General features: G+C 41.7%; 2 protein-coding genes across 3 annotated transcripts in view; both read left to right on the plus strand.

Annotated features, from left to right (window-relative positions):
- The first annotated feature begins 1,384 nt into the window (after positions 1–1,384).
- Positions 1,385–6,815, plus strand: OCM (oncomodulin). Its single transcript, XM_006150180.2, has 5 exons — positions 1,385–1,443; positions 1,592–1,593; positions 2,285–2,417; positions 4,152–4,261; positions 6,790–6,815. Exons 1-5 carry the CDS (start codon positions 1,385–1,387, stop codon positions 6,813–6,815), a joined length of 330 nt encoding a protein of 109 aa, XP_006150242.1.
- A 10,887-nt stretch (positions 6,816–17,702) lies between these two features.
- The window catches only part of CCZ1 (CCZ1 vacuolar protein trafficking and biogenesis associated), a 31,561-nt gene continuing 31,176 nt past the window's right edge, over positions 17,703–18,087 (plus strand). For both annotated transcript variants that reach the window (XM_006150181.3, XM_014588480.2), the window contains exon 1: positions 17,703–17,913. In XM_006150181.3, the coding sequence (XP_006150243.1) occupies positions 17,794–17,913 (120 nt within the window). In that variant the 5' untranslated portion in view covers positions 17,703–17,793. The remainder of the gene's footprint in view (positions 17,914–18,087) is intronic.

Raw genomic sequence — 18,087 nt, forward strand, 5'->3', positions numbered from 1 at the left:
TCAGCGGTAGTGTGCACGTAACGAACCCTATTGTACTGGATGTACATTTCGGATGGTTATGATGGTGCGTCGCATGCATCTAAAACAACAATAATAATAAGTCTAGCACAGCACTGGCCATTACATGTAGGGACTCAATGTATGCTTGCTGAAAGTAAAACAAAACAAAACCAAAAATCATGAGCTCCCAAGTCCCAGCCTCATCATAGTTTTTCTGCAAATATTAGTTTTCGGGTTGAGAATAATTATTTGCTTTCCTCCTTTCTGTCTTTTTCTTTTTCTTTTTCTTTTTTTTTTTAATGATAGAGAACACACATGTGAGAAAGAGGAGCACCCTCAACTGTCTTGTCATGCCTGTCCCCAGCCCTCTAGTTCCTTGGGATCTTGGGCACACATGTGTGTTCAGCTTATTTTCGGCCATTGCCTCCTCCTCACCAGGCCTCTAATATCTCTTCCACACTTCACCAACAAGGTTTGTTTGCAAACTCGAAACCTTAGTTAAGGTTCGTTGAGGTTTGTTGTTCAAAATTGGCTGATCCCACACATATTCTCTTGAGATATAAATAGAAAAAAGGAGGTTAAATTAGTAAGGTAAGACATTTGAGCTACATCTACTTGATCCTCAAAAAGGAAATCTAAGAGGTTGTAACTATCACTTTTTCAGTCCTATATAAGGTAGGTCAGTGAGGTAGCAAGAGCGCTTTTGTCTTGTGCTCCTTCAGGTCTTTTCCTTATTCTCCTTTGGGGAAAATCCAGAACGGTGAGTAGCTGGTGAGCCTACCAGATCCCAGGCTCTTCTTCCTACATGCAATCATCCTAGGCTTGTACATGCTGTACTCAGATTTCTTTTTTCTTTGGGCTTTGATACCCGGCAGGATTTTGATCTCTGGTAAATGGACATTTCACTCATCTGATTCTCACCTTTTGGGGCAGATAGCAGGCTTATCTTCCACAGAAGTTCTGCAAGTATCCTGTCCCATGTGGAATGTTCAACATTGCATTTCTCTGGCTGGGATATGAAAATGCTATTGCGTTTACATGGTTTACTTTGAATGGTCTGTAACTACCTATGTAACTGATCCACTATGTAAATGTAATGTGTATAAGAAAATTGAGTCAAATAGTTCTTTAGGTGAAAATTTTCATTTCATTTTGGAGTCGATTCAGAAGAGAGCACTCAGACAAAGGGAGCTGGATCTTTTCAGGATCTGGTTTTTGATAGGGTGTTCTGTCCCATTGCTCAAGACAACACTGTGCTTATCAAATTAAAACAATTCTACACAGGTCCAGTAGACCTTGAAAGTGTGTTCCCCCCTACTCCCCATGGGCTTGTTCCTGCCTGTCACTTACCATACCTCATTTATTCCATGGGACTAGGTGGAAAATGAGCATCACGGATGTGCTTAGTGCTGATGACATTGCAGCGGCCCTGCAGGCATGCAGGTAAAGGGGACAGTGAGGCGAGGGTGGGTTTTCTTCACATAATTGCACCTCCAGTGAGGCATCAAAAGTCAAAATGTAAACTTTGCTGGAAATTGTATGAATTCAGAAAAAAAAAAAACAGCTATTAGTTAGACAACTAAAATTATAGGGGTCCTGGTGGTGGTGCAGTGGTTGCACAGCTGGACCCACATGCGGAAGGTTCTGAGTTTATATCTTGCATCCTCCTGGAACACAACAGGTGTGCGTGTGCATGCCTATGCTCAGGGCTGACTGAGGCTGTGGTGGATTGTGGCATGAAATCCTGTTGGAAGTGTCTGTCTCTTTGTCTGTCTGCACCACCCCCCATGGAAGAAATATAATTAATAATTAATTAATTTTTTAAATTACATGGATATGGGATGTGAGCCTGTCATTATGTTTCTGTAAGATGAAACTTACTAGAACTAGGGGGAGAAAAGAATCAATGGAAACCAGTTAGCCTATTTGAACCTAGTTATTGTATTTTTTTCCCACCAATTTGACCAGTGATACTGGAGACTTCAAGACACAGACTGTGAGGAGGGCATGGGGAAAAGGGAGGCACAGAGGAGAGGAGGGGGAAGAGGGGGAAATGGATAAAATGGATCAATCAAGAGAGAGAAAGCTGGGGAAGAGGAGCAGAAGATGATGTCACAGAACCACGCAGTCCTGGCTATCCCAAAACTGTGGTCCAGTCAAGCATTCCTGTAGCTCAGGGGTATGATGAAAGTATTTTTAATAACCTTCATGTTTAGTTCGTTGGCCTAAATACAGAACTGTGATCCAATAAGCATGAGAATAATCTGTTCTCTGTTTTTTTCAGACCCAGATACTTTTGAACCCCAAAAATTCTTCCAGACATCAGGCCTCTCCAAGATGTCAGCCAGTCAGGTGAAGGATGTTTTCCGGTTCATAGACAATGACCAGAGTGGATACCTGGATGAAGAAGAGCTTAAGTAAGCTTTGTCCTTGGGACCAGCAGTTAGCGTAATGGCTATGTCGCTAGACTCCCATGTAGCCGACCACGGTTTGAGTCCTGGACCCATTGGCTTAAACTCACGTGGGGTGCATGTGCGCGCATGCCCAAGATCTCGAGAGGAGAATGGAGAAGGGATTGCGGTGTGGCCACCCCCCGGGGGTTGATTTCTCACTTTCTGTCTCTCTGTCTCTCTCTGTCTGTCTGGTGAGTGCAGGCGTCCTATAGCAAAAACCTCTCAAAAAAAAAAAAAAAAAGTAAGCTTTGTCCTGAGTTTGTCTGGCACCCTGATATTGCTGGGTGGGGCTGGGGTGCAGGGGAGTCCAGTTTGCTCAGTATTTCTTCAATGACCAGCCTTGTTGCTGGCAGAGCTTCATTAAAGCAAAAAATGAGACCAGCCTTGTGTTTAAGGGGGCTGAATCCCACATGGCTGAATGCAGTTCAAATTTCAATCCAGAAGCATGAAAAACACACCAGGTGTGTGTGCATGCATGCTTGAAGTCCCAGCAGGATGGAGAAATGGAGGAAAAGAGATTGCAGAATGAGCACTCTCCATTGGGGAGTGCTTTCTTCTCTCCCTTTCCCTCTCCCTCTCTGACTCTCTGGTGAGTGCACACATTCTCTGGCAATTTTTAAAAAGGGGACAGCAAGTGGCATGGTGGTTTAGGTGCTGGACTATAGCAATTGGACTATGCAAGCCCCGGACTTTGTGGCTTGCTTTTTCACTTTCCCTCTCTCTCTCTCTCTGGTATGTACACATGTCCTATAGCAAATCAAAAAATAGTGATAATGATAAATAAAATAAAATAAATCATTCTTTTAAAAAAAAGAACATGAATGAGTTGGTCACACACCTAATCATGCAAATCTCTAAACAGGGGCACTAAGGACTGTAGGTGCAAAGATGGTTAGTTTAAGAGATTTTCTTTGACAGATAGACTTAATGAAACTCTTTAAAACTGCTTAAAAATAAAATATTCATCATTGATTTCTATAACAAAGGAAATCTTTGCTTGTTAAAACCTTGACTAATTATTAAATCCTTTTTTAAAATTATTCTCCTATAGGGTACATGCACTCACCACAGAGAGGCAGAGAGAGAGAAGAAAAGTGAGAAATCACCCATTGGGGGGATGGCCATGCTTCAGTCCCTTCTCCTCTAGTCCCCTCTCAGGATTTTGGGCATTCTCTGCTTAGGATTTGAGGCATGCATGCACATATGCCTGGCATATTTTTCTTTCTTCTTAATTATTTATTTAATTTTATTTGTTATTGTTATTTTTTAATCTGACCAGAGAGAGAGAAAAAGAAAATGAGAAAGCAAGCCAGCAGATCCAAGACTCAAACCATGGTAAACCATGTGGAAGTCCAGCACCTTAAACACCACGCCACATCCCAACCCCCTGGTGTGTTTTTCAAGTCACTGGGTCCAGGACTAGAACTGTGCAGTCAGCCATGTGGGATCCCATTACCTTAACCACCATGCTACAGTCTGGCCCCCTTGTTTGATTATTATAACTGCTGGATACAGATGCTTTGCACAAAGAAAGGAAGGAAAGAAGGAGGGAGAGAGGGAAGGATAGGTAGAAAGAAAAAGAGAGAGAGAGAGGGAGAAGAAAAGAAAGAAAAAGCAAAGAGGAGGGAGGAAGGAGAGGAAGGGCGAACACAGAGATGTATGGGCTTTTAGAAAACTCCCATCTTTCTTATCATGTAGGTTTTTCCTCCAGAAGTTTGAGAGTGGTGCTAGAGAACTGACTGAGTCAGAAACCAAGTCTTTGATGGCTGCTGCAGATAATGATGGAGATGGAAAAATTGGGGCTGATGGTAAGACCGTATTTGTACATAGCACATAACCCTTCAACTTAGGCAGCATCCATGGGAGCTTGGGTCATGAGATCGGAGAGATGTGGGTTTAAGTCCTCCCCCCACCCCCGCTTTAACCTTGCTGTGCCTGTCTTCTCATCTATGAAATAGTACTAAAGTGAGGATGCAAATGTTGCATGAAAGACTCTGGCATGATGCCTGAGATATACCATAAAGTGGGCCCCACTGGTTATTGTCTCTGAACTGGGAAACGTCCTTCATCAGACTAGGACACTAGCTAGCTGTCTGGTCAATTATTTGCATGCTGCTCTATTGTACCTTGAAAATCATGCAAGGAATTTTCGCCAGTGGGATTTGAGCCCCTCTGAACAAGGGAAGGATTGGCATTCTCCAGTGTGTCTCATACTAAGAATCTATTGGCTTGCATAGGAAAACCTCCTGCTCTCAAGAGTTTAAACGAGTGTATTTTATTGGATTAGCCCAGCAAGTGGACATGGTTAGACAGAGAAAAAATAAGTCAGTCACCATGTATGAAGTCGTCTATGTGCAGAGCCCTAAATTCAAATTTTAGCATAATAGCACAGCTGTAGAATTATTTTCACTTGATTTTGTCATGCAGCTTACATGCTCTTTAGCTACTTTGTGCTTGCCAACTCAGGAGAGCATATGGAGGTCCTTCTGGTGGTGCTAATTTGAAAATTTTAAAATGCCACCTTAGATCCTTATTTTTAAAACCTGCTCAAAATTACACCACCATCCCTTACTACATGGGAGTTAATGCAGCTTCTATAGCTTCTATAGATAGCTCAGAGAAACAGTTTAGGCAAGGGAGGATTGATTGATTTAAACATAACCGCAAAAGATTTTCAAATAGACAAAGTTAAATGAATGTAAAGCAAGTCCCCAGCTTTTATTTCAGTCTGTAGTAGCCACACATCATTCTTCTTCTCCTGGGTTGGCCCCATAGCACAGTGGTGAAGGAAGTCAGATCCCATATGGCTGACTAAAATTCGAATCCAGGCTCCAGCAGGTTGAAAAACACAGAGGGGGCCAGCAGATGACATAGTGGTAGCATCACTCCACTCCCACATGGCTGACCACCGTTTAAGTTGTGGACCTGGTGGCCTGAGACTCATGCCAGGCACATATGCATGCATGCTCACGATCCCAGGAAGACAATGGAGGAGAAAGAACTGTGGTGTGGCCATCCCTCCAGGGTGTGATTTCTCACTTTCCCTCTCACTTTCTCTGTCTCTTTCTCTCTCTGGTGACTACACACACCCTAAGGCAAAAACCTCTAAAAGAAAAGAAAAAGAAAAATATATACACTGGGCACATGTGTATGCATGCCCCAAATCCCTGTGGGATGGAGAAATAGAACAGGGGATGCAGTGTGACCACGCCCCATGGGGGAGCAATGCCTTCTCTCCCCACCTCAAGAGCATGTGTCTTCCGTCAATAAAAAAGTATATGCTATCATCCTTCTTTCAATAATATAAACTTTTGGGTGGGGAGAGGTAGGGTTGGCACCAATTGAGGAAAGTTAATTCAAAGTCCCACCCTATTTAATGCAGAAGGAATGCATTTAGGAATGCAATTTCCTTTTCGTTTTTAAGAGAGGTTTTTTTTTGTTTGTTTGTTTGTTTTGTTTTTTTTTTTTTGCTATACAGTGCACGCACTTGTTAGAGAGACAGAGATAAAAAGACAGGAAACAAGAAATCACCCCCCCCAAGGGAATGGCCACACTGCAATCCCTTCTCCTCCATTCTCCTCCCCAGGTCTTGGGCACCCAAGCACACGCACCTGGCATGACTTTTAAACCTCTGGGTCGGGGACTCCAACCATGGGCAACTATGTGGGAGTCCAGCAACATAACCATTATGCCATCTGCTGGTCCCCTCATTCTTTCTTAAATTGACTGGAGAAGGGGCCAGTAGGTGGTGTAGCATTTAAGCACTGGACTCCCACATGATTGACTACAGTTCAAGTCCCAGACCCAGGGGCTTAACAATCATGCCTGGTCTGTGAGTGTTTGTGCTCAAAATCCTAAGAGAATGGAGGAGAAGGGATTGTGGCATGGCCTTATCCCCTGAGAGATGATCTCTCACTGTCTCTGTCTGGTGAGCATACATGCCCTATAGCAAAAACCTAAAAATAAATAAATAAGTAGACTGGAGAAAAGTTAAATGTTCACAGATTGTGACAGGTCATGATACTGAATTTGTTCCTCACCAGAGAGAAATGACTGGGTTGGCAAGTTCTAACACAAGGGGTTTTATTGCAAAGCTGAAGATCTTTGTTGAGTAAGATTCTCTGAAGAGAAAGAAACCATAAGTTCCCTTGACCTGGAGTCATTGACTCACATCTTTCTTCCTTTTGTGCCCTCCACAGGGGTGGGGTAGGGAGAGTCTCTGCCCATCCTCTGACCATTCGCTGTATTTCCCTCTTCAGAATTCTCACTGGTCACAGCATGTCCATAAAGTACTGAGCCATCTCCACTGACCCTGTCCTCATGTCTTCTGTTTTAGAATTCCAAGAAATGGTTCATTCTTAAAGCCCCAGACTATGGAGAAAAGAAAGGAAGGGACAACCAGCTGGAAAGTCTTGAAAGCCCTGGGAATGGGAAACCCCACATCCTACCTTTAACTGATTTATTAATTCTGCCTGAAAAGCTTCTGCAGCTTGCTTGTTGTCTTAGTGAGGTACTAAGACTTCATGACTGCTTAGTGGTGGGTATGTCCTGATGACCTCTGTAGGGCCTTCTGCAAGCAATGCCTTTTAAAATCACCCAATAAAGACACGTTTCTCATCATCTACTGATGTGTGGGTGTGTTTCTTTCTCAGCAAGGTAGAGGGATGAAAGTGAGCTGGGGACCAAGGACTTTTTGAAGGATGTCTGCTCCCATCAAGAGCTGAGCAAGCTGTTGTGCATGAGCAATCAGAGAAACCAGGCTTTAAAAGTCATGTGGCATTGTCATGCTAGGATTTTTTCCTAGCAAATGTCTTGACGCTGAAATTAATATGAAGATATTTTATCCAGCATAAAATCATTCTTACAGATGTGTTTTCTGCTATTGGGTGTCAGATTGCCATAAGAGATTGAAGTGAGAGCAAACAGTACAAGACAGAACTAAGTGTGGGGCTGCAGTGGGCTGTAATGCTAAGGAGCCCTGCTGTTCTATTTTAGCACAAACAGACCGTTTTCAAATCTTTTCTCCCCTTAGAAAAAACAAGCTATTAGACTTGCCTGCTCTCGCCCAACCTCCTGGCGTACCCTTTCCACTTCTCAGTCACTGTTTTCCTGGCTCTTATGTGATACGCCTGGGCCTATTACACCTAGATTCGCCTGGGCCTATTACACCTAGAATCGCCTTAACATTTGAGGCTAGCCTCGGGGTCCTGTTACAGGGTTGTCATTAGGGTTGGGCAGTCTCAAGCCAGGAAATTCTCATTAGGCTGGCTTCCAGGTGGCACACTACATCTATTCTCTGGCTGACCCTGAGAATTGAGGACTCTGGGGAGTAATTGAGGTATTCTCCTGGGAGCTTGTTTAAACGCTCACACTTTTTACCCAAACACCTAAACTCACAATGCCCTGGGGCTCTCCCAGATTGCTTCCTGCATACTAGATAACTCAGTGACTTTTGGACCTCTATTTTCTAGAGAGTTATGTTAGAGGCAGTTTTTCAAAGTATGAAGGGAGCCTCAGGATACCTTTATAGGGACAAGGGTCAACATGTAAAATGTTGACAGCCAAGTATTTATGTTAATGTGCATTTGAAAAAAATAAAACTAGCATGCATGTGTGGTTTCAGTATCTTTGCTTAGCAAGAGGCTGAAGAAGTTTTGGGTTTTTGAAAGTGTATCAATTTGAAGAACATCAAGTGGTATTAGATATGGTATCTGGATGAACAAAAACCATAAAGGTAGTTTTCAACGACTCAAGATTGAGAAACACAGCTCTAAAACAAAGGATTCTTTGGGGGGGGGGTCAAAGAATGAAACTTTCTAATTTTGTGGCAGTCTCTTTTGTCCCCTCTCCTTGCACACATCTGTACTCCCATTCTCTAGCCACCGAACTGTGCCACATTCCTGGCAGGAATCAGACTAATTCCTTTCCACCACTAGCTTCCCTGGGTGTGTGAAAATGTCTTCCAGATGCATTTGTGAATACCTCAAAATGCAGACAGCAACAAGACCCCAGAGCCCTAATTCTTAAAGCAATCTTCATTTTGCCTTCACTGCCACACCATACACTGGTATTCTGATCTCTTATTTTCATTTGTCTCCATCAGCCCATCCAGTTAAGGATTCTTTGTCCCTAGAACAGTTTCTAAAAATGGGACACTAACTCAAAATGATCCTGTTTCACTTGTCGCGTGGGTCTTCTGGACACTATAAGCCTCAGAGAAACAATGTAGATGGTAATGCGTTTAAAATAACAGGTACAAGCTTTTAACTGACCAAGCTGTCTATCACTATTAGGACAGCAAAGACAACACAGGCTAATCTAGGATAAAATGATGAATTTCTCTCTCTTTTTTGTCAATCTAGAGGGCAACAGAATCAGAGTAATGGCTAGGGGCATCGTGTCGAGCACCGGGGCACTGTGTCATTGACCTTGCTAACATTCTGTCTTGGGGGAAAGGCTTAGATACATATGAAAGTTTGCCACAGACTTTCCATCAGTAGAGTTACGGTTGGTTTCATGAATTTTGCTCCTTCTCCTGTTTTAATGAACAAATTATGTTTGTCCATTCAAATACACTACTTTTTTTTTTTTTTTCCACCTGATCTTAGCAACTTCATCTCAGAGTCTCTGGAAATAGACAATAAGTAGCAATCAAAAGGAGTCATGTCGGTATTTAACACCCCAAAATGCCAGGTTGTATGCTTTAAATGAAATACGATAATCTTGTCTTTACTTGTACCAATTTTAATTACGTTGTTTAGATGGTAGGTGTGTTCTTGGTGAGTAATTCCATCCTCAATGCTTTGGGCATCTGAGCAAATTTGTTAATTGGCACTTTTTAACTTTTGTTATTTTTCTAAGTTTAAATTTTGAGAAACATTAGCATTTCCAAATCTTTGATGGTAAGTATAATTTGAGAACAAAAGGATTTTCAAAAATTACCTTAATGTCAGACACTTTACATGAATTTTGAACACAGTAATTCACTTTCAGATGGGTCCTATTTTGATGACAATGTGCATGGTAATTTATTTGACAGGGCTAACATACAAGATATTTATGCTAGGAAAATTCATTTTCAATGTTGTAAAGCTATAGAGTGTTTGAATGTAAAAAAAAAAGAAAAATTTTAAAAGATGAGTCCTATTTAATATGTATGTCATAGAATAAAAGATCAAAAGGATATGTATGGGAATTTCAAAAAATTCGTGGAAAACAGAATTAAAGAATTATTTTATTTTGTTGCAAGATTTTTTAAATTTATGCACAATTTTTTAGTAATATGCATTTTTCACAAACCTTTTAAAAAGGGCCAGCAAGTGGTGTGGTGGTTAAGGTGCTGGAATTCCCACATGGCCGACCACGGTTCCAGTCCCAGACCTGGCGGCTTCTCTCTCTCTCTCTCTTTCTCTCTCTGTCTTTCTCTGGCAAAACTCATGTGAAAATAATAATAATAATAATAATAAATAAAGCTACATAAATTTTTTAAAAAGTGCTTGTATAGCAAAACATTAACAGCAGTTATCTTCAGCTGAGAAGTTTACAAAATAATGAAATAGGACTGGAGTCTCTTTAAAAAGTGGAGCATAGGGGCCAGCAGGTGGCATGGCTGTTAAGGGTGCTGGACTCCCACATGGCTGACTACAGTTCATGTCCCGGACTTGGCAGCATGGTTTCTCACTTTCCCTTTTGCTCTCTCTCTCTGTCTCTCCCTGGTCAAATTTTTAAAAATAACAATAATAACAAATTAAATTAAATAAATAATTCTTTAAAAAACAAGTGGAGCATAGGAACCAGAGAAAATGAAGAGCTGAGCTTTAGCGTTTACCCAATCAATTACTGTCACTAAGCCGACATGGCAATACCTTCTGGTTTTTAAAAACATTTATGCCAGTGATATGGCACACACTCAGCTTAGTGAAAGCCCTGCAGACCATTCTGTTCCTTAAAGTTTGAGTCCATTTCTTTGGACTCATTTGTATTTTTACATAGTCAGGAAAATTTTTAAATAGAACATGCTCAGTATCAAATCAAAACTGGAAAAATTCTAAAGAAAATTATAACTATTCAAAAAAGGGATTGACAAGCCTATAAATTTCTTGCATGCTCGCCTTCTCTATTTTTATCTAATGTGCAGATGACCACCAACCTACCTCAAGAGCATGTGTTCAGCAAGTGGAATGATGTATTTTGAGTTTTAAATGAAGGCTTAGATTGCGACATAGTTTTCACAGCTGAAAAAACGGGCATCCTGTTATTTTTCCTAATTGCTTATAAAATAGGACCACAACAGTGGTTTCAATTTGGACTATTTTCACCTAATTATAATTTTGGCTTTTAGTTCAGTGGTTTATAATTTAATGAAATGTGATCTCAAAGCTAGTTTTGTGAATGTGCTTAATTGTTGAGATTAATAAGAAATATTAAAATAATTCAACCATTATCTAATATCAAGATACTGTACTGGCACATTGTGAAGTATTTGTAATATTTTTTTAGGTCATTCTTCCCAGTTCATAAACAAAGTGTAGCCGCACAGTGAAAGTGAGAAACATTCGTCCCGTTTGTTGAGTTTATAAGCGACACAGTTAATTCTGTGTAACAACTGCTGTTTAGTTTTGTGTAATGAGTACTCAGGAATCCAGTTTCAAGCAAAAACCTATCTTATATCACTTCTGCTAATGTTAAGGTATGGTATTACTTTGCAAACACTTAAGAAGACAGATGAAATTGGAATCACCAGGATAGTTTCCACCTGGTCTGTTAATTTATTCACTGGAAAGACTATTCATTTATATTATGTTCTCACTGGTTTATTTTTTTTTAAAGAATTATTTCATTTAACTTTATTAACTCATTATTTTAATTTGACCACGGGGTGGGGACAGAGCAAGAGAGCAAGCAAGAGAGAGAGGGAGGGAAAGTGAGAAAGTTAAGTCACCAGGTCCAGGACTCAAACCACGGTTGGCCATATAGGAGTCCAGTGCCCTTAACCACCATGCCACCTGCTGGCCCCTCTCACTGGTTTCTAAAAGTCAGCTTTTTTGGTAAATTATATTTTTGGTAGGGGGACAGATCTTAACATTGTTTTCCTAAGAGTTTAACAATGAATGTAATGGAGTCATAGCTTAACTTATTTTTAAATCATGAAGGAGTTCAAACATACAGATGATGGGCCAGCTCCATAGTTCATGGCCAACCAGGGTTCGAGTCTCAGCCCTTGCAACTTGAAAAGTACCATATGCCCAGGCCCAGGATATTGAGGGAATAGAGAACTGGAGAAAAAGGATTACAGCCTGACTGGCCCCATTGAAGGGTGCCTTTCTCTCTCTCTCTCTCTCTTTCTCTCTCTATTTCTCATGAAAATGCATGTGCTCTCTGGTATTGAAAAACAAAAACAAAAACAAAAACAAAAACAAAAACAAAAACAAAAACAAAAAAACCCACTGATGAAAATACAGAGCAAGCATCGTGAATACCTATACCTGTTGCCTCATAATCTCATCTTGGATTTTTTTTTGTCTGGTGGCGTTGTAATATATTAATTGTTTACGGTAGGCCATAAGACCATTTTCCTGACATTTGGACAGTGGTATGAAGCAGCAGCCATAGTATTTTACCCTTGGGAGGTTGGTGTGGGGTGGGATCTCAGCTGCTATCCTTCTTTCTTGGTGTGGGGCCCTCCTTTGGTTCCTCAACTCCAGCTATGTGTTTCTGTCTATGACAAAGGACATCAGCTTTTTCTGGTTAGCAGAGTTGGAGGCAATGAGAAACCAAAATGGGTTGCCGTCTGGCTTCATCGGTCCCAATTTGTCTTCAATTTCCTTGAGTTTCTGTTTCTCTCCTCTTCCTGTCTTCCTGCTCTGCAGACTAGTTTCAGCATCAAAGAAGAAAGCTGTTCAGTTCGCTCTCACAAATGCCTACTATCTGTACTTTTCTACATAGATTACATGATCACATAATTGCATAATACCTGTAATTAACATCTAAAACTGCATTATTGTATATATTATACATAGGTGTACACATTTTTTTCTAGTGTTTCTGCCAGTCCTTTTGAAACCTGATTTATAGAATTTGCATCCATTATTTTACTTTTGAATAACAAGAATCACACACTTTTGGGGGCCAGCAGGTGGGGTAATGGTTAAAGGCACTGGACTCCCACATGGCCGGCCATGGTTTGAGTTCCAGCTCCGGCAGCTTGCTTTCTCACTTTTCCTCTTTCTTACTCTGTCTCTCTTTGGTCAAATTAAAAATAAATAAATAAATAAATAGAGAATTAAAAAAAAAAGAATCCCATATTTTTGAAGATCCTTTACAGGTCATCACAAGAGGAGATGGAGAATAAAGATAATTTTTTTAGAGAATTTTTAATTTTTCTTTCTTTCTTTCTTTCTTTCTTTCTTTCTTTCTTTCTTTCTTTCTTTCTTTCTTTCTTTCTTTCTTTTAATTTGACCAGAGAGAGACAGAGTGAGAAAAAGAGAGAGAGAGGGAAAGCTGCCAGGTCTGAGACTTGAACCTCAGTTGGCCATGTAGGAGTCCAGAGCCCTTAACCCACATGCCACCTGCTGGCCCTAATTAAGGATAACTTTAACTGGAGGAGAGAGATATATTCTCATGATGAAGCTCACCTATGAATGACTCAAAGTCTCTGAGTTCTCAACCAACAAGAAAAGATTGGTTACTTGAACTCATTGGTCTATTATTTCTGTCTACAGAATGAAATGAAGTGGTCCTTTGTGTAGATGGTCTTAGAGATGTATATCACATCCAGAACTCTACTGAGCAGCTTCCTCTTGGAGCTCAGTACAGAGCTGAGTAGAGAACTCACCAGAATGCCAGAGCAGCCTGCGGCCTGACCTCCATCTGCAAGACAGGCAATAGCTGGAACTCCGAAGAAGGAAAGTCCATCTGTGGTACTCATTTCTCTGCCTTCCCTGCCTCTTGCCTTCTTAATTAACTCATCCATGTGTCCTTTGAAGCAGGTACTATGCTAGACAATGGGAACAAGAAGATGACTTCAGTAGAATCCTATCATCAAGAACAGCATTTTTCTTGATAGAAACAAGACAGAAATATGTGATAGCTTTTCCAAAACCACCTGCTCTGGAACTTTTGACTTTCTACTTGGAATTGTGCTCCCTTTCCACCACAAAAACACATCAATTCTTCATCTCTTCCCCCTTGGAATTTAAAAAAAAATATTTTTTATTATTATTTAATTTGACCAGAGATAAAAAAAAAAAGATTTTTTATTATTATTTAATTTGACCAGAGAGAAAGAGAAAGGTAAAGTGAGAAAGCAAGCCTCCAGGTTTGGGACTCAAACACTGGTCTGCCATGTGGGAGTTCAGTGCCTTAACCACTACATCACCTGCCGGTCCTGCTCTTAGAATTTTTTAGTTCATGGATTCCTTATACAAAAGTTCTTTCACTTCTATAATCAAACTTCATTTGAACCTCCATTGTGCTGGGCAACATAATCAAAATTCGGGATTTCTTCAGGCAATTATGCCCCCCTTCTCCCTTCTTTCTTGAGGATAGGGGAAGAAAGCTCACATCCCAAGGGCCTGAGTGGGAAGGGAGTATGAGTACTCTTAATTTGTACAGTGACCACTGAGTCACTCTCATTCCTCTCTAGTCACACAGTCTTTTTTTTTTTTTTTTTTTTTGAGAACTTTTGCCATAGGGTGCGTGCACTCGCCACAAAGACAGAGAGAGACAGAGAGACAGAAGCGAGAAATCACTCCTGAGGGGAGATGGCCATGTTGCAATCCCTTATCCTCAATTCTCCTCTTAGGATCTTGGGCACACATACACGCTCCTGGTGTGAGTTTAAGCCACCAGGTCCAGGACTCAAACTGTGTTCAACTACGTGGGAGTCCAGCAACATAGCCATTACGCCAACTGCTGGTCCTTAGTCTCACAGTTTTGAATGGCCACAGTTACCTCCTTCCTTTCCTGACCTGGAGGCCTTTCTAGTCTGATCTGGCTTTCTCTCAATCTCTTCTGTGTACAAATAAAACATTTGGCTGCTTCCTGTGCCAAGGAGGGGCTTACTGCCTGGAACTCCTGTAGCCAAGGCTACTCTACTGTTGGTGCATTATACTTGACACAGAGGGGCACTCTACAAGGCTTGCCACTTCCCCCAGATCCTCAGGAAAACAAGACACACACCCTCTTTACTCTGAGGTCTCCAAACCTACTGGAATGTCTATTATCACTACCATTTCCATATCCATGCATAGCCTAGGATCCTGCTAGCGGAAGTGGTCCCCCCTTCTTCCTCTCTTGTCCCCCAGTTTTTTTTTTTTTTTTTGAGAACTTTTGCCATAGGGTGCGTGCACTCGCCACAAAGACAGAGAGAGACAGAGAGACAGAAGCGAGAAATCACTCCTGAGGGGAGATGGCCATGTTGCAATCCCTTATCCTCAATTCTCCTCTTAGGATCTTGGGCACACATACACGCTCCTGGTGTGAGTTTAAGCCACCAGGTCCAGGACTCAAACTGTGTTCAACTACGTGGGAGTCCAGCAACATAGCCATTACGCCAACTGCTGGTCCTTAGTCTCACAGTTTTGAATGGCCACAGTTACCTCCTTCCTTTCCTGACCTGGAGGCCTTTCTAGTCTGATCTGGCTTTCTCTCAATCTCTTCTGTGTACAAATAAAACATTTGGCTGCTTCCTGTGCCAAGGAGGGGCTTACTGCCTGGAACTCCTGTAGCCAAGGCTACTCTACTGTTGGTGCATTATACTTGACACAGAGGGGCACTCTACAAGGCTTGCCACTTCCCCCAGATCCTCAGGAAAACAAGACACACACCCTCTTTACTCTGAGGTCTCCAAACCTACTGGAATGTCTATTATCACTACCATTTCCATATCCATGCATAGCCTAGGATCCTGCTAGCGGAAGTGGGTGAATTGACTTCTAAGCTTTCTTATTTCCTTTAATTTGGAAACTAAAGAGCATTTTCTTCAATTTCTGCATGTTTTCTTTTGTATTTATATTATCTCTCTACAGCTAATTGTATGGAGGGAGAGCTAAGGCATACAAGGAAATAGAGATGACCTGGGTTAAATCACAACTGATAGTATAAAACGTTAATCTCACACACTTATACAGTACTTTATACTTTACAAAGGGCTCTTGTTTGTACCATTTAATGTAATATTTGCAATACACTTTTGAAGAAAATTATTAACATTAATTTTATTTTATAGAGGATGAAATTGTGGTTAAAAGGGGTAAGGTAATTGGTCAAAGTTCATACATCTGGTAAATGGTGAAACCAGAACTCATTAGTAGGTTTCCAACCTAAGCCCTGGGCTCGTCCTATTACTCTTACAGAAGCATTTGCTCTAAGACAGAGGGTGGAATTGTTTAACCTAGTTTTTAAACTATGTTACTTAGAGTCCCAGAGCTTACTGTATGGGTGCTTTAGAGTCCCCAAGAGAGATGGGGTTGGTGGGTAACTCTTTGAAAAGACCAGAGGGAAGTACTCTTAGGCCTCAGTTTACCACATGGGCCCTAATTTAACCATGGCTTTGTGTTTATTTTTCATCTCCATAAAAGTATTTTTTTGGAAACTAAAATGTATGGGGATGTATATATGTATTGCTTTAATGCAAAAACATGTTTCTTTTTTTCTAAGTTTATTTTATTCAAGAGAGAGAGAGAGAAGAGCATGCCCAGCAAAGTCTCATCACACCATGATCTCTTTTCCCCATCTCTACAGCTCCTCAGGATCTTGAACATGAGCACCTAGTATTAAACACACACACATATGTTTAAAGAATTATTTAATTTTATCTGCTGTTATTAATTTATTTTTTTAAATTTGACCAGAGACAGAGAGAAAAAGAAAGTGAGAAAGCAAGCCACCAGGTCTGGGGCTTGAACTAAGATTTGCCATGTGGGAGTACAACACTCTAACCACCAGGACCTGCCGGCCTCAAAACATTTATTTTTAATGGAAGAATCTCATGTACTAGAGCAAGCTAGTTAAGAAAGTTGAGAGGAAAGAATGATAGCCAACACTTGTTGAATAATGATTCAGTGTTGGCACTTTATATATATTTATAGTACCGTTTCATTCTTAAAGTGAAATTCCCAGGCGGAAACAGTTTATTTTTCAAAGTAGAGATAGAGATCAGAGAGAGGGTAGATGATAAGACCAAAATTCCACACTGAGCTAGGATAGGTAGTCAGATCAGTTTCATATCCAAAGTCCAACACCTCATGGATAAGAGAGTGGCTGTGTTTCTAAATTTAATCTGTCTGACAGACATGGCAAACTAAACCAGAGTCTTGTGAGAAAAAGAAAGTGAGAAAGCAAGCCACCAGGTCTGGGGCTTGAACTAAGATTTGCCATGTGGGAGTACAACACTCTAACCACCAGGACCTGCCGGCCTCAAAACATTTATTTTTAATGGAAGAATCTCATGTACTAGAGCAAGCTAGTTAAGAAAGTTGAGAGGAAAGAATGATAGCCAACACTTGTTGAATAATGATTCAGTGTTGGCACTTTATATATATTTATAGTACCGTTTCATTCTTAAAGTGAAATTCCCAGGCGGAAACAGTTTATTTTTCAAAGTAGAGATAGAGATCAGAGAGAGGGTAGATGATAAGACCAAAATTCCACACTGAGCTAGGATAGGTAGTCAGATCAGTTTCATATCCAAAGTCCAACACCTCATGGATAAGAGAGTGGCTGTGTTTCTAAATTTAATCTGTCTGACAGACATGGCAAACTAAACCAGAGTCTTGTCAAGTTGGGTCAAATGATCTCCTACAAGGGTTTGAACTCCGAGTAATCGACATAGGGAGCCATCCCAACTGTGTCACAATCCACACGAGGCAAAGGCAGGAGAATCCCAGGAGCTCCCTGGTATAGATCTCACTTCTTTAACAGATGAGGTAAATGGCCTAATCGCCAGGCTGAATACATGTCAGCCCCTAACGGGTTTCATCCATAAGCTTCGTTTGCACCATCATATTGCCTTCTGGAAAAAACAAACAAACAAACAAACAAAAAACTATGCCTTTTTCATTCTTCTTGGAATTCACTGCCCGAGCTACGACAGAAACCAAGGAGCCAACAATAAAACACTTCGCCTTCACCTAGACGCCCGCGTGTAACGAACACCACAGCCCAAGAAACAGACGGGAACAAATCCACCCGGACGTGCCCGAAGTGGACACTGTGCTACGGGTTCTTCTTCCGGGCCGGCGGTGTCTGCGTCCGGGGCGGCTGCGAGCGAGGCGGAAGTGCTGTCTCCTCGCTGTCTGGGCCAGCCGAGGGAGGTTCCCGAGGCGGGAGCCAGGCCGGGATGGCGGCAGCGACGGCGGGAGCCGGGTCCGGGTCCTGGGCGGCCCAAGAGAAGCAGTTCCCGCCGGCGCTGCTGAGCTTCTTCATTTACAACCCGCGCTTTGGGCCGCGCGAAGGAGAGGTACGTGGAGGGACCGGCGGGCGGCAGTCAGCCCGCGGCGAAGTAGGGCTCGCGGGGTGGGAGGACGGCCGGCGGGCGTCGGTTCTCGGGAATCGCGGGCTGCGCTGGGGAGGCGGCCCCTGACAGTCTACCGACCTTAGGTGCCATTTACCGACCCTGCCTATGCCAGCTGGG

This window comes from Tupaia chinensis, unplaced genomic scaffold, assembly GCF_000334495.1.
Source record: "Tupaia chinensis unplaced genomic scaffold, TupChi_1.0 Scaffold000279_1, whole genome shotgun sequence".
Lineage (NCBI taxonomy): Eukaryota > Metazoa > Chordata > Mammalia > Scandentia > Tupaiidae > Tupaia > Tupaia belangeri.

Coding starts and splice junctions, on each gene's coding strand:
- OCM (XM_006150180.2), top strand. CDS start 1,385: ATGAGCATCACGGATGTGCTTAGTGCTGATGACATTGCAGCGGCCCTG. Junction 2,418..4,151: donor CTGGATGAAGAAGAGCTTAA/GTAAGCTTTGTC, acceptor CTTATCATGTAG/GTTTTTCCTCCAGAAGTTTG. Junction 4,262..6,789: donor TGGAAAAATTGGGGCTGATG/GTAAGACCGTAT, acceptor CTTCTGTTTTAG/AATTCCAAGAAATGGTTCAT.